This window comes from Peromyscus leucopus, chromosome 5 (assembly GCF_004664715.2).
Source record: "Peromyscus leucopus breed LL Stock chromosome 5, UCI_PerLeu_2.1, whole genome shotgun sequence".
In the NCBI taxonomy this organism is placed as follows: domain Eukaryota; kingdom Metazoa; phylum Chordata; class Mammalia; order Rodentia; family Cricetidae; genus Peromyscus; species Peromyscus leucopus.
The window spans coordinates 75,889,835-75,902,453 of NC_051067.1; the positions used below are offsets into that span (position 1 = coordinate 75,889,835).

Genomic DNA, 12,619 nt, shown 5'->3' on the forward strand with positions numbered 1-12,619 from the left:
TCACAGAACAGGCCACAGATCCTGTGGTACAGTCTCTGGCCCAGGACGGCACCATCACCCTTCTGTTTGGCCGAATGCCAACCTGGAGCAGTGAGTGCCTTTATTTGTTTGTTTGTTTTGAGACAGAGTCTCAGTATATAACCCTGCCTGTTCTAGAACTCACTATGTAGACCAGGCTGGCCTCGAACTCACAGAGATCTGCCTGTCTCTGCCTCCCGAGTGCTGGGATTAAAGGCGTGCGCCACCACCGCCGCTGCCGCCGCCGCCGCCGCCGCCACCGCCACCACCACCACCCAGCTCCAAACTACCACTTCTACTACAAGTTTTGTTGTGTGGCCTAAATTCTGGGTCTCAAGCCTTACCCCCAGGCCCCACACTTAGCCTCACCGACCCTGATAGGCATTCTCATTGGTAATACCCTCAGATAGGTGCGTTAATAGTGCGCGGGATCTTGCATACAGTGTACTATGTGCGTTAAATGGATGCTCAGTAGAAGCTGGGAAGCTGGGACAAACAGCTAGAGAAGGCACTCACTGGGCTCGGGGTCTCCGGGAGTAGGACTGCCCTCTCCTTGAGCTGACTCTTTGGGGAGGCGTGTATCCAAAGAGCTAGGGGGATCAGAGCTGGGCCGAGGGGGCCTGCGGAGTCGGGCCTCGTCTTCGTCCTCCTGGGGGGCACTGAAGCGGCTGGGCTCCAGCAGGGCCGAGAAACGTCTGCGCGCCCCCAGCGGGGGACTGGCCTCCCCCTCCAGGAAACTGGCTTCAGAGGCTGAGAAGCGCTTGCTGCACAGAGGAGGCCAGATCAGAAGGGACACTCCCACTCGGGCCCGCCCTCGAGCCCCTCTATATATAGTCCTGCTTACATCTCTGGGGAACCCCCTCTCCAGGTCTTCTCACGCAGAGTCAGGCCACCCAGTCCCTCTCGCTTGCTGGCCACCTTCTCCTCCGGGCCCTTGGCGCTTGAGTCCCGCTTGCTGGCCCCTGATGCGGACACCGGGGTCTTGGGCTCGTGCTGCGACAGCTGCTCCATACTGCTGTACACCTAAGAGCGGAGTAGGAGATGCTGAGTAGCCTTCGCGTGACAGCCAATCAGTTTTCTGCAACCAGCGCTCTGCCCTCCCTGGGCACGCGCTCTGCCCTCCCTGGGCACGCGCTCTGCCCTCCCTGGGCACGCGCTCTGCCCTCCCTGGGCACGCGCTCTGCCCTCCCTGGGCACGCCTGCTCAGTCTACAATTGCCCTCCAGAACCTTCAAACAAAGTCGAGCCTGCCTTGTTCCAGACCCGTTCGGTCCAGCTCCCTGACCACTGTGCTCTCTGTCTTCCCCAACTCCGGTCTGTCGGGCACCAGGCTGAGCCAGGCATCCTTCCAGTTGCTCAGTACTGGTAAGACCTTGCACAGCTTTACCCTGCTCCCACGCTCATCCTCACCCTCAGGCAAGGCCAGTGCCAAAGGTCTGCTCCATAGACCCCCCCAATCCGCCTCCCCAGCAAGGCTTCTCAACTCCCTAGTTCCCACCCCTTCGGTCACTTTCCAAACTGAGACCTCGGGTGCCTGGGACCCTGCCGTCCACAGGCCTTCCAGCCCAGTCCGGCTCGGCGCACCTTGCTGAAGCGCGGAGAGCAGGAGGAGAACTGGCGGATCTCCACGGGCTCCTCCTCGGTGGTGTCATCCTCGTCGTAGGAGTTCACATGGTGATACCTGTCCGAGCGGGCTGGAGAACCGCCGCCTCCTCAGAGCCCAGCCAGACTACGTCAGGGACACGCCCCCTCCAATGTGCCTCCCAGTTCCGCCCCAGACACCTCCCCGCCGATCTCCGCCCCCCCCCCCCCCCCCCCCCCGCGCCCCATTCTCCGAATCTCTGCCTCTCCTCCAGCCTGGGGGAGGCCAAACTAACAGATCTGCGTTTACGGCACCCTGCCCCCTGCCTCCACTTCAAGCTACTACAGGTCTTGCCTCCTTCTTGGTCCGAGCCCTGTCATCTAGCCCAGGCCCAACCTGACAACTCTCCCGCGTTGAGGATCTACCCCTGTGCCCTACCACATCATTCCCCAGTTCTTAGCACAGGCTCCTAAGGTGGACGGCGCCAAATCCCACGAGGCCACGCCTGGAAGGCAATTTGGGTCTTGTTTCTTTTTTTGCCTTACTAGGGAATTGAGCACAGGTTCTCTCCCACGCTAGGCAAACCAACACTCTACCCCTAAGCTGTGTCCCTGGCCATCTTCTCACTTTCCTTTTTGTTTTTCTTCTTTTCATTAAAAAAATGTGTGTGTGTGCGCACGCGCGCGAGCACACTTAGCTTGGGTGTAGGTTCCTGGGGAGGCTAGAGGCATCGGATCCCCTGGATCCGCAGTTACAGATGTTTTGAGCATCTCCTGCTCTCCCCCGATCCCCGCCCCATGGCATGAGTGTTGGGAACAGAACCTGTGTCCTCCACAAGAGCAGCAAAGGCTCCTAAGAACCATCGTTCCAACTTTTTGTTATTTTGTTTTTTTAATGTGTATGGGTGTTTTGCCTGCATGTACGTCTCTGCGCCATTTCATGCCTGGTGTCCACAATGTCCAGAAATGGGTGCTGCATCCCCTAGGTCTGAAGTTACAGGTGGTTGTGAGCTACTATGTGGGTGCTGAGAATAGAATCCCTAAACTCTTTTCGCGGCACAGAAAGCCTTCTTAGTAGCTGGGACGACAGGCCTGCACCCCCAGGCCTGAGCAGCTCCAGCCTTATCCTGACACCCCTCAACCAGGCTCTTCCCAGCCCTCACTCTAGGACCTCTCTTTGGATCCCACTCTCCTCAGGTCAGGCGTGTGTCTCTACCCCCAACTCACTGTCAAAGTAGCTGGTGTCGTCTTCTGACTCGAGGTGGGGAATGAACTCTGCCTTCTGCCGCAGCAGCCCCGTCCAGTCTAGGTCCCGGAAGAAACTGTGCTGCTTCACTTCAAAAGCCCCACCTGCGGGCGGAAGACCCGAGAGACACCTGACAGCCTGCCCGCCCACCCAGCCCTTCAGGGCATCTTCAACCCCAGGCCTCAGCACAAGCTAGAACAGCGTTGCTTCCCAGCATCGGCTGTCTGTGCAAAAGGTCCCTTACCTGCCCCAAGCCGGACCAGGGGGTTGGTCTGCAAGAGGCTAGATATTAGAAGCTGGGCGTCTGTTGGCAGGGCCTCATCCCCTTCAGGCCACAGTATGTCATCTGCAAAGCAAAGTGAAGCTGAGCAGTCACCCCAGACAGCCCAGCCTTTTATATTCCCACCTCCCCACCTGGGAGGCACATACCGCTGATGACCTGTCCAAAGAGCTCTTCTGGAGTATCCCCGAAGAAAGGCACACAGCCCACCAGGAACTCGTAGAGAATGATCCCCATAGCCCACCAGTCCACTGGCTTGCCGTAGCCCTGGCGCAGGATGACCTCGGGTGCGATGTACTCTGGGGTCCCACACACCTGGGGGCAGGCGGTCAGCCTGTGCCCTGGCCACAGAAGGGGCCTCAAGGGAGAGCTGTGCCCCCCACCAGGCCCTGGGTCCCTGAGGTCCTTCCAGGTCACTCCACCCAGGATGACCCCCATGCCCACCACACACCTGTTTGTCCAGGAACTCCCGGGCATCCTTCTCGATGTGACCTTCATATAAGTTGGTTGTGAGGCTCATGAGTCCCATCTTGGAGAGGCCAAAATCTGTGAGTTTGATGTGGCCCATGGAAGTGATGAGGAGGCTGCAGGCACAGGACACGAGCAGGTTTCAAAAGTGAGGTCCTTGCCCTTGGCCCTGGGTCTTCCAAGGAACAGAGCAGGGATGGGTGATAAAGGTCAAGGCTCACTTGTCTGGTTTAAGGTCACGGTGCACGATGCCATAATTGTGTAAGTACTCAAGGGCCAGAACAGTTTCTGCAAAATACATTCGAGCCATCTCCACGGGCAGTGCTCCAATGTTCTTCAGGAGAGTGGCACAGTCACCACCTGAGAGTCAGGGAAGGGGTTCAAGTAAAGAGGGGGCCGCCCAAAGCCAAGCACACAGCACACACCTTTCTCTACTTCCGTTGTACCCATTTTGCAGAAGGGGAAAACTAAGGTCTAGGGCTGGAGCAAGTCTTGGGAAGAGTTGCACTTTCCTAGTCTAACCTCATGTTATTAATCATTCTCTGAAGTTGGTATGACCAGCCCACTTTCTGTCTCTCTCTTTCTCTCTCTCTCTTTTCTTTCTGAGACTCAATGTGAAGGTCTCCATCTGTACCCATTTTAATGCAAATGACAAGACTTGGTTCTTCATTGTGGCTGAAAAAATTCCACAGTGTACACACACCACATTTCCTTTATTCCTCTGTTGCTCAACACCAAGGCTGGTTCCGTAACTCAGCTACTGTGAACGGTCCAGCCCACTTTCTACTTAAGGACTCTGACTCAGAGACAGGTCTGCTCAAACCGGAAGTTGATGATTGTGAGTTTCGTTTAGAATCAAAGAAAGCATGACTTGACCTCTCGACAACTGAACCCTGAGGGTCAGGGGTTTTTAAAATGTGGGCTCCTGGCCTCCACCCAGGAGGAGTGTAATCTCCACGTTATTTAGTAGTGCTGCAGGCGGGACACAGGGCCTCGTGTGCGCAGCAGTAACTCCACTACTGAGCCACACTCCCAGCCCCTCGCTGGTGGATTCTAGACAGGTGCTTTATTTATAATAATATTTATTATTAACTAAATCATAACTGAAGCTGGCCTGAAACTACCTCTACCTGTGAAGGGCTGGGGACATGACTCAGAGGGAGGGCCATTGCCTAGAATCCTCCAATGAGGGGCTAGGGGTGTGGCTCAGCAGTGGAGTTCCTGGATTCCATCCCCAGCACCCCCAAAAAAGTAAGAGTTGTAGAGGCACTAACAAATGGGAAGTGAAGGGGTGAATGGGTATAACTGCACACCCTTAGGCCCAGCTACGTGGAGGATGAAGAAGGGGTGGAGCCTGGGAGATCCAGGCCAGCTTCAGCTACACGGAAGACTATTTCAGAAAGACAGACAGTCAGGGATGGAGGGAGGGAGGGAGGGAGGGAGGAGGGAGGGAGGAAGGAAGGGGGGAGAATTGGATGAATGATGAATAGATGACCAGAGGAAAGGAAAAGAATGTAAATAAATGGATGCTCCGGGGCTGGAGAGATGGCTCAGAGGTTAAGAGCAATGACTGCTCTTACAGAGGTTCTGAGTTCAATTCCCAGCAACCACATGGTGGCTCACAACTATCTGTGCTCTCTTCCGGGTGCAGGCATACATGCAGACAGAACACTGTATACATAATAAATAAATAAAATCTTAAAAGCAAAAAAGCAGGTGCTCCAATTAATGGGTGCTGAATAGGTGTGAAAACAAATGAATTGATGAAAAGATGGGTATAGAATACAAACTGAGGGGGTCCAGCACTCAGAAGGAAGACCAAAGTTTGAGGTCAGTCCGGGATACATAACAAGACCCCGTCTCAAAACAAAAATAATACCAAACAGACGATGGGCATAATGGGTGGACATAGTGAACAGATCAAGGACAGGACAGGAGAGCAAACAGGAAAACAAGCATGTGATCTAAGAGGTGACCCAGAGTCACGTGGGTGGCCCAGCAGCGGTGCCCCAAAGTGGCCGCACCTTCCACATACTCCATGACCATGCAAAGGTGGCGCCGGGTCTCAAAGGAGCAGAACATGCCGACTACAAAAGGGTTCTCTGCAAACGTCAGGATGTCGCGCTCCACAAATGCCTGCTGGATCTGGTTGCGGAGGATCAAGTTCTGTTTGTTGATCTTCTTCATGGCGAAGCGCTGCCGTGTATCCCGATGCCGCACCAGGTAGACGGCCCTGCGGGGGAAGAGAGCGAGGACCGGCCATCACCTCCGAGACACCCGGCCTCCGCCACCCTCCCCCGCCAGAGCCCCGGGTGGCTCACCCGTAGGCACCATTGCTTATGAGCTTGATAGTGTCAAAGTCATTCTCTCCAGGCGGTTTCTTGGCCTTTGAGGTGCTGCTGCGACCCTGCAGAAGAAAGTGCAAGACCATCGTCATCGCCACCATTACACAAGGGGAAACTGAGGAACAGAGGGATGAATAAGTCCTTTATCCAGTTTGCACAGTGAGAAAGCAACAAAGCTGCCTCTGGTGATGAATTCCTAACTTTACCATTAGGAAAGGCAGAAAACCCACAAGTAGTGTGAACATATATAAAACGTTCCCAGCAGTTGGGAGCTGGAAAGACGACTCAGTGGATTACAGGGCTTGCCACCAAATCTGACTACCGGAGTTCAATCTCCAGGATCCATATGAGAGAAGAAAACCAACTCCCCAAGTGTGTCCTCTGACCTCCACATGCATGCTGTGCCATGAACCCCCTCCTGGTAAATAACTGCATATAATAAAATCTTTAAAAAAGAAAAGGGGCCGCTAGGCGTGGGGACTCACACCTGTGATCTCATCACTTGGGAAGCTGAGACAGGAGGTAGAGAAGGTGAAGGCTACAGATGAAGTTCAAGTTACTCCTAGTTACAGAGGAGACCTTGCTTGACTCAAAAAAAGAGGGGGAGCAATGAGCAAATCCAGAGACAGAGCTAAGCCAGTGCCAGATCCGAGGGAGGGAGCTGAGTGGCACTCAGTGAGTTCGAGGCTGAGAGAGAGGCCATAGCTCGTTAGATTTACAGCTGTACAGTTGTGTAAGCATGCTAGAGGCCAACTGACCCCTAGCACAGCCAAAATCAAGAACATAAAAACCAAAAGGTGGTTCAGATGGTAACTTCTGCTCTTTTGCAAACATCTGTAGTCCCAGATACTAGGGAAACTGAGGCAGAAGATTTCCTTGAGCCCAGGAGTTTGAGATCAGCCTGTGCAACATAGCAAGAACCCATCTCAAGCCGGGCGTGGTGGCGCACGCCTTTAATCCCAGCACTCGGGAGGCAGAGGCAGGCGGATCTCTGTGAGTTTGAGGCCAGCCTGGGCTACCAAGTGAGCTCCAGGAAAGGCGCAAAGCTACACAGAGAAACCCTGTCTCGAAAAAACAAAAAAAAAAAAAAAAAAAAAAGAACCCATCTCAATATTTGTAAAGATTCATTTTTTATACGTGAGTTACAGATGGTTTTGATCGATGTAAGTGTTGAAAATTGAACTCAGTTTCTTTGCAAGAGCAATAGGTGTTCCGCTTTTTTTTAAATTTTGTTTTTGTTTGTTTGTTTGTTTTTTGGGTTTTTTTTGGGGGGGGTGGAGTTTGACAGGGTTTCTCTGTAGCTTTGTCGCCTTTCCTGGAACTCACTCTGTAGCCCAGGCTGGCCTCAAACTCACGGAGATCCACCTGCCTCTGCCTCCCAAGTGCTGGGATTAAAGGTGTGTGCCACCACCGCCTGGCTATCTGCTTTTTAAAAAATATATAATGTATTTTATTTTGTGTTCACTGGTGTTTCACCTGCATGAATGTCAGCATGAGAGTGTCAGAAGCCCTGGAACTGGAGTTACAGACTGGTGTGAGCTGCCACCATGTGGGTGCTGAGACTTGAACCTAGGTCCTCTGGAAGAGCAGTCAGTGCTCTCAACCACTGAGCCCCAAATGTTCTGCTCTGAACCTTTAAGCTATCTCTCTAGACGCTAGCCCCCACATCTCAATCATTTTACTTATTTATTTATTTTTAATTTGGGGGCTTTGTTTGTTTGAGACAGGGTCTCTCTCTATAAGTCCTGGCTGTCCTGGGAATCACTATGTGGACTAGGCCAGCCTCTAATTCCCAAACCCACCTGCCTCTACCTCCCAAGTGCTGGCATTAAAGGCACGTGCCACAATGCCTACCCTCATTTTTTTTTCCTTTTTTTGATTTGTTTTGTTTCGGTTTTTTGTTTATTGAGACAGGGTTTCTCTGTGTAACAGCCCTGACTGTCCTGGAACTCACTCTGTAGACCAGGCTGGCCTGGAACTCAAACAGATCCACCTGCCTCTGCCTCCTCAGTACTGGGATTAAAGACATGCTCCACCACCGCCTGGCTAGCCTCAATTTTTTAAAAAGGGAGAACTAAAAAAAAAAAAGGTGTCACGGGGTTGGGGATTTAACTCAGTGGCAAAGCGCTTGCCTAGTAAGAGCAAAGCCCTGGGTTCGGTCCTCAGCTCCAGGGGGTGGGGGGTGGGGGAGATGTCACATTCCAGGACCTGGGAGACTGAGGAACAGTATAACCAGGCCAGCCTGGGCTACATAGTAGGATTCTATTTTTAAATTTGAGGTCTTGGGTCTGAGGCGACAGCTCAAGTCTGTAAAATGCCCACCACGCCAGTGTGAGGGTAAGAGTCCAGTCCCCTGCAATGGTGGACGTTGGAAATGGTTCCTGAGTGACCGAGGCACTGGGCAGGGTGGAGACAGAAGTGTGGAGCTCACTGGAGAGCCAGCCCAGAGGACCGGTGCCGGTGAGCTTTAGGTTTAGTGAGACGACACCTTACTTCAAAGAACAAAGTGGGGCTGACTAAGGAAGACACCAGAGAGCATCTCTAGTTTCCACCCGTGTACGTACACACACACACACACACACACACACACACACACACACACACACACACACACACGGCCTGAAAGGGTGGCTCAGTTAATCAAAGTGCTTGCTGCTCTCCAGAGGACCTGAGTTGGCTCTTGGCACCCAGGTCAAGTGGCTCACAACTGCCTATAACTCCAGCTCCAGGGGATCTGATGCCCTCTTCTGGCCTTCTTGGACACCCACACCCATGTGCACCCACACACACAAAAATAATGATAAATTAATGCTAACATAACAAAAAGTCTGAGGATGTAGCTCAGCAGCAGAGCACTTAACGCAAGGCTCTGTGTTCCACTCTATCACAACACTCACACTGACATGAAGCTCATGGAGAAAACACTGTTGTACCAATGGGGAAACTGAGGCTCAGCGTGTGAAACCAAGCCCTGGCGCAGCTCACCTCAGATGTGTCGTCCTGCTCAGGCGTGTTGGAGCCTCCGCTGTCCTGCTCCTCCAGGCGTACCACATCTGGAACGAGGTGGGTGTGAGTGGCTGCCCGGCTGCTCAGCCCACCCCCTCAGGCCCCTCACACACCTGGAAAGGGGTCCCGGGTGAGGCCCAGCTGCCGGATGATGTAGCGGGGGATGTCAGTTTTGACCAGGTGGCCCTCCTTGGCATGTCCTTCAGCGGCCTCCAGCAGGTGGTAGAACTCTTCTGGGTTGAATTCCTGGGGCAGGGATGGGCTTAGCTTGCTGCCCACTGAGGGCCATCCCATCCCCCATCCCCCTCGAGCAGCCCCTCACCAGGCACTCCAGAAGCCTTGCAGGGCGAGAGATGATTATGAGCAGCTTCTTCACCAGCTGAGTGACGAAGGCCACCTCCAAGCTCTCAGAGCGTTCGTAGGCCTGGAGTGGAGGAAAGGAAGGAATGGGTTCCCAAGTCATCTGTCGGCCAGGCCTCTCTCCCAGACCAGGCTCTCCAGGCCCTGGGGCTGCACAGAGCACGCGATGTCGCATTTACAGAAGAGAACTGTGGGTGTAAGCCCAGCTCTGTCTACATAGCAAGTGAGACCCTGTCCAAAGTAATGCTCATCTATTATTGTGCATGTAAGGTGTGCACGGGTGTAGGAATGTGTGTGTCATGGTTCACATGTGAGGGCCCGAGGACATCTTTGGGGAGTAGGATGTTGCCCACTGTGGGCTTGAGGGGATCACCAGTTCTACCGTTCCAAGGCTGTGTTTATTAAAGTGAGTGGCCCACACATCTTGGAGCTACAGGTGTAGCTCAGTGGCAGAGGAGGACCTGCTTACCTAGGCTTTATCCTACACACACACATACGCACGCACACATGCATACACACTGGGGTAGGGGTGGCAGTCAGGGAGAGGGCACACACACGCTCGTGTGCACACACACACGCACACATGCACACACACTGGGGTAGGGGTGGCAGTCAGGGAGCGGGCACACACACACACACACACACACACACACACACACACACGCTCGTGCACACACACACACACACACACACGTGCGCACACACACACACACTGGGGTAGGGGTGGCAGTCAGGGAGAGGGCACACACACGCTCGTGCACACACACACACATGCACGCACGCGCGCGCACACGCGCACACACACGCACACACGCACACTGGGGTAGGGGTGGCAGTCAGGGAGCGGGCTCAGCAGGTTAAGGCTTCCCACACAAGCCTTACAACCGGAGTTTGATTCCCAGAACCCACGGTGGAAAGAGGGAAGTTGTCCACTGTGTCCCCCCATACAAATAATAAATAAAATTTAAAGTGAAAATGAGGGACTGGAGACACCCGCAGTTAAGAGCAGTGGCTGCTCTTGCAGAGGTGCAGGTTTAATACCTTGTACCCCTGCGGTTCAACAACTTCTGTAATTCCAGTTTGAGGGGATCCTGGCTTCTCTGGACAGTGCACACACTCATGCACAGACACACATGCAGGAAAAACACCCATACACATGAAATACTCAAGTGGGGCTAAGATGGCTCAGAGGTTAAGAGCACTGACTGCTCTTCCAGAGGTACTGAGTTCAAATCCCAGCACCCACATGGTGGCTCACAACCACCTGTAATGAGATCTGGTGCCCTCTTCTGGTGTGCAGGCAGAACACTGTAGACATAATAAATAAATAAATAAATAAATAAATAAATAAATAAATAAATAAATAAATAAATAAATATAAAAACAAAGTACACAAATGAATCTTTAAAAACAAAACAAATAAAATTAAAAAATAAGAAAAGAGTGAGCAAATCACCTTGTCTACTTCTGGGCACAGAGTTAAATGGCATTAATAAAGCTCAGAGTGAGCACTGAAAACAGATCGAACACAAAGCTTACTGTTTCCTCTGCTCAGGGCACACTCCTTCTGGTTCTTTCCACAGATGCTGTCTACTTATTATTCTTGTCCCAATTTCTATGTCACGTCCCCAGAGAGCCCTCCTGAGGACTCTTGATAAGGCACCCAGTCACGGATTTCTTTCCTTCTTAGCCCCAAATGCCAGCCGCTCTCATGATCCCTGACCTGTTTCCATGATCCCTGCACTAGTATTTCCACCCAGGAAGGCAAGGACACTTGTGTTCTGTCCACCTGTGCCCCAGCACACAGTAAGTGCTCACAGCGATCCTTAACTTGGACGGGATATTATTTTGTTTACTGTTATTCATACATCCACTTAATTCATTAATTAATTCACTCATTCATTCATAGGCAAGGTCTCTGTGTGTAGGCCACGCTGGCCTGGAACTTGGGATGTTCTTGCCTAGGCTTCCCTAGTGCGGGAACGACGTGTGTGCTGCCACAGCAGGTTCATCCAATGACGTGAGTGTGTGTGTGTGTGTGTGTGTGTGTGTGTGTGTGTGTGTGTGTGTGTGTGTGTGTGTGTGTGTGTGGTGCTAGGGACGGAACCTGGGGCTGACACACCTTAGACGAACCCTCTGACAATGCCCCCAGAGACGTGTATTTGTTGAGCACCTGCTGTGAACTCGGCACCACACAGGACACCCCTGTGCCCAGCTGCAGGGCTGACACTGCAGTAGGAAAACCGAGAAGGAAGACAAGTGCAAATACATAGAATGTGTCGTGTGCGCAGAGTTAGAAAGCACACGGGTGTGGCGCTGCAGGCCGTGACTCCAGCTGTTCAGGAAGCTGAGACAGGAAAATGCCAGATTCAGACCTGCTTGGGTTATCAGTGATTTGAAGGCCAGTTAGTGGGCAACTTAGTATGAACTAGGGATGTAGCTTAGTGGATAGCGTGCTCTCCTGGCGTGCAGAGGCCTGGGTTGTTGCATCCCAGCATCTCATAAACCGGAAGTGGTGGCATAAGACTGTAATCCCAGCACTCAATAGGAGGAAGCTGGAGGTTCTGGAGTTCAAGGCCATCCTTGGCTACATGGCAAGTCAGAGGCCCACCTGCACTCCCCAGTACCCTATCTTGAACGAAAAGAAAAAGGAAACAGACAAATAAACAAGGACTGGAAATGTAGCTCAGTTATAGAGCATTTGCCTCAAATGTTCTAGGTCACTAGTTCACAGGGTTCAATTCCCAGTGAGGGGGAGGGGGAAGGGTCTAGGAGGCCACCGGAGGGGGTGACAGTTGCTGAAACAACTGAAGGGCCGCTAAGGAGATAAATTCCAGCTCCTCCATCAGACCTAGAGTGGGAACCACAATATCCTTGTTTTCCACCTCCCAGTCTCCCGCTTCGCCCGTGTAGGAACCGGGCGGGGCCTGCCCGGCTCGTGGGCGGGGCCTGCCCGGCTCGTGGGCGGGGCCTGAAGCGATTGACACTCACGTCCTGCAGCAGCTTCTCCAGGTTTTCCTGCAGTTCGTAGAAGTAGACCGTGGTGATGAGCCCATCGCGGGACTTGGTAAGGCAGTCTCGAGCCAGTTCAATGATCTGGTGGTGGATGAAGCTGAGCACGCCGTCGGCCAGCGGCAGCACGCTGTCAGGTTCGTAGGCACGGGCGAAGTCCCGCAGCTTCTCTTCCATCTGCGCGGTGGCCTGGGCAGCGGTACAAGGATGCTGTGGTCACCGGAGCCTGCGCCGCGCGCGCCGGCCGCTAGGGGGCGCGCGGAGCCCAGGTGCGCAAGCGAGCTAGGGGTGGTCGTGGGGGGGT

At 53.2% G+C, this 12,619-nt stretch overlaps 1 protein-coding gene across 2 annotated transcripts in view; it reads right to left on the reverse strand.

Annotated features, from left to right (window-relative positions):
- The window catches only part of Mast1 (microtubule associated serine/threonine kinase 1), a 33,241-nt gene that overhangs the window by 4,744 nt on the left and 15,878 nt on the right, over nucleotides 1-12,619 (reverse strand). For both annotated transcript variants that reach the window (XM_028862220.2, XM_028862219.2), the window contains 14 exons: nucleotides 12,295-12,504; nucleotides 9,266-9,367; nucleotides 9,057-9,189; nucleotides 8,923-8,990; nucleotides 5,914-5,999; nucleotides 5,617-5,825; nucleotides 3,814-3,952; nucleotides 3,576-3,708; nucleotides 3,274-3,439; nucleotides 3,089-3,190; nucleotides 2,826-2,948; nucleotides 1,602-1,711; nucleotides 863-1,041; nucleotides 535-782 (listed from right to left, as the gene is read on the reverse strand). In XM_028862220.2, the coding sequence (XP_028718053.1) occupies nucleotides 535-782; nucleotides 863-1,041; nucleotides 1,602-1,711; nucleotides 2,826-2,948; nucleotides 3,089-3,190; nucleotides 3,274-3,439; nucleotides 3,576-3,708; nucleotides 3,814-3,952; nucleotides 5,617-5,825; nucleotides 5,914-5,999; nucleotides 8,923-8,990; nucleotides 9,057-9,189; nucleotides 9,266-9,367; nucleotides 12,295-12,504 (2,008 nt within the window). The remainder of the gene's footprint in view (nucleotides 1-534; nucleotides 783-862; nucleotides 1,042-1,601; nucleotides 1,712-2,825; nucleotides 2,949-3,088; nucleotides 3,191-3,273; nucleotides 3,440-3,575; nucleotides 3,709-3,813; nucleotides 3,953-5,616; nucleotides 5,826-5,913; nucleotides 6,000-8,922; nucleotides 8,991-9,056; nucleotides 9,190-9,265; nucleotides 9,368-12,294; nucleotides 12,505-12,619) is intronic.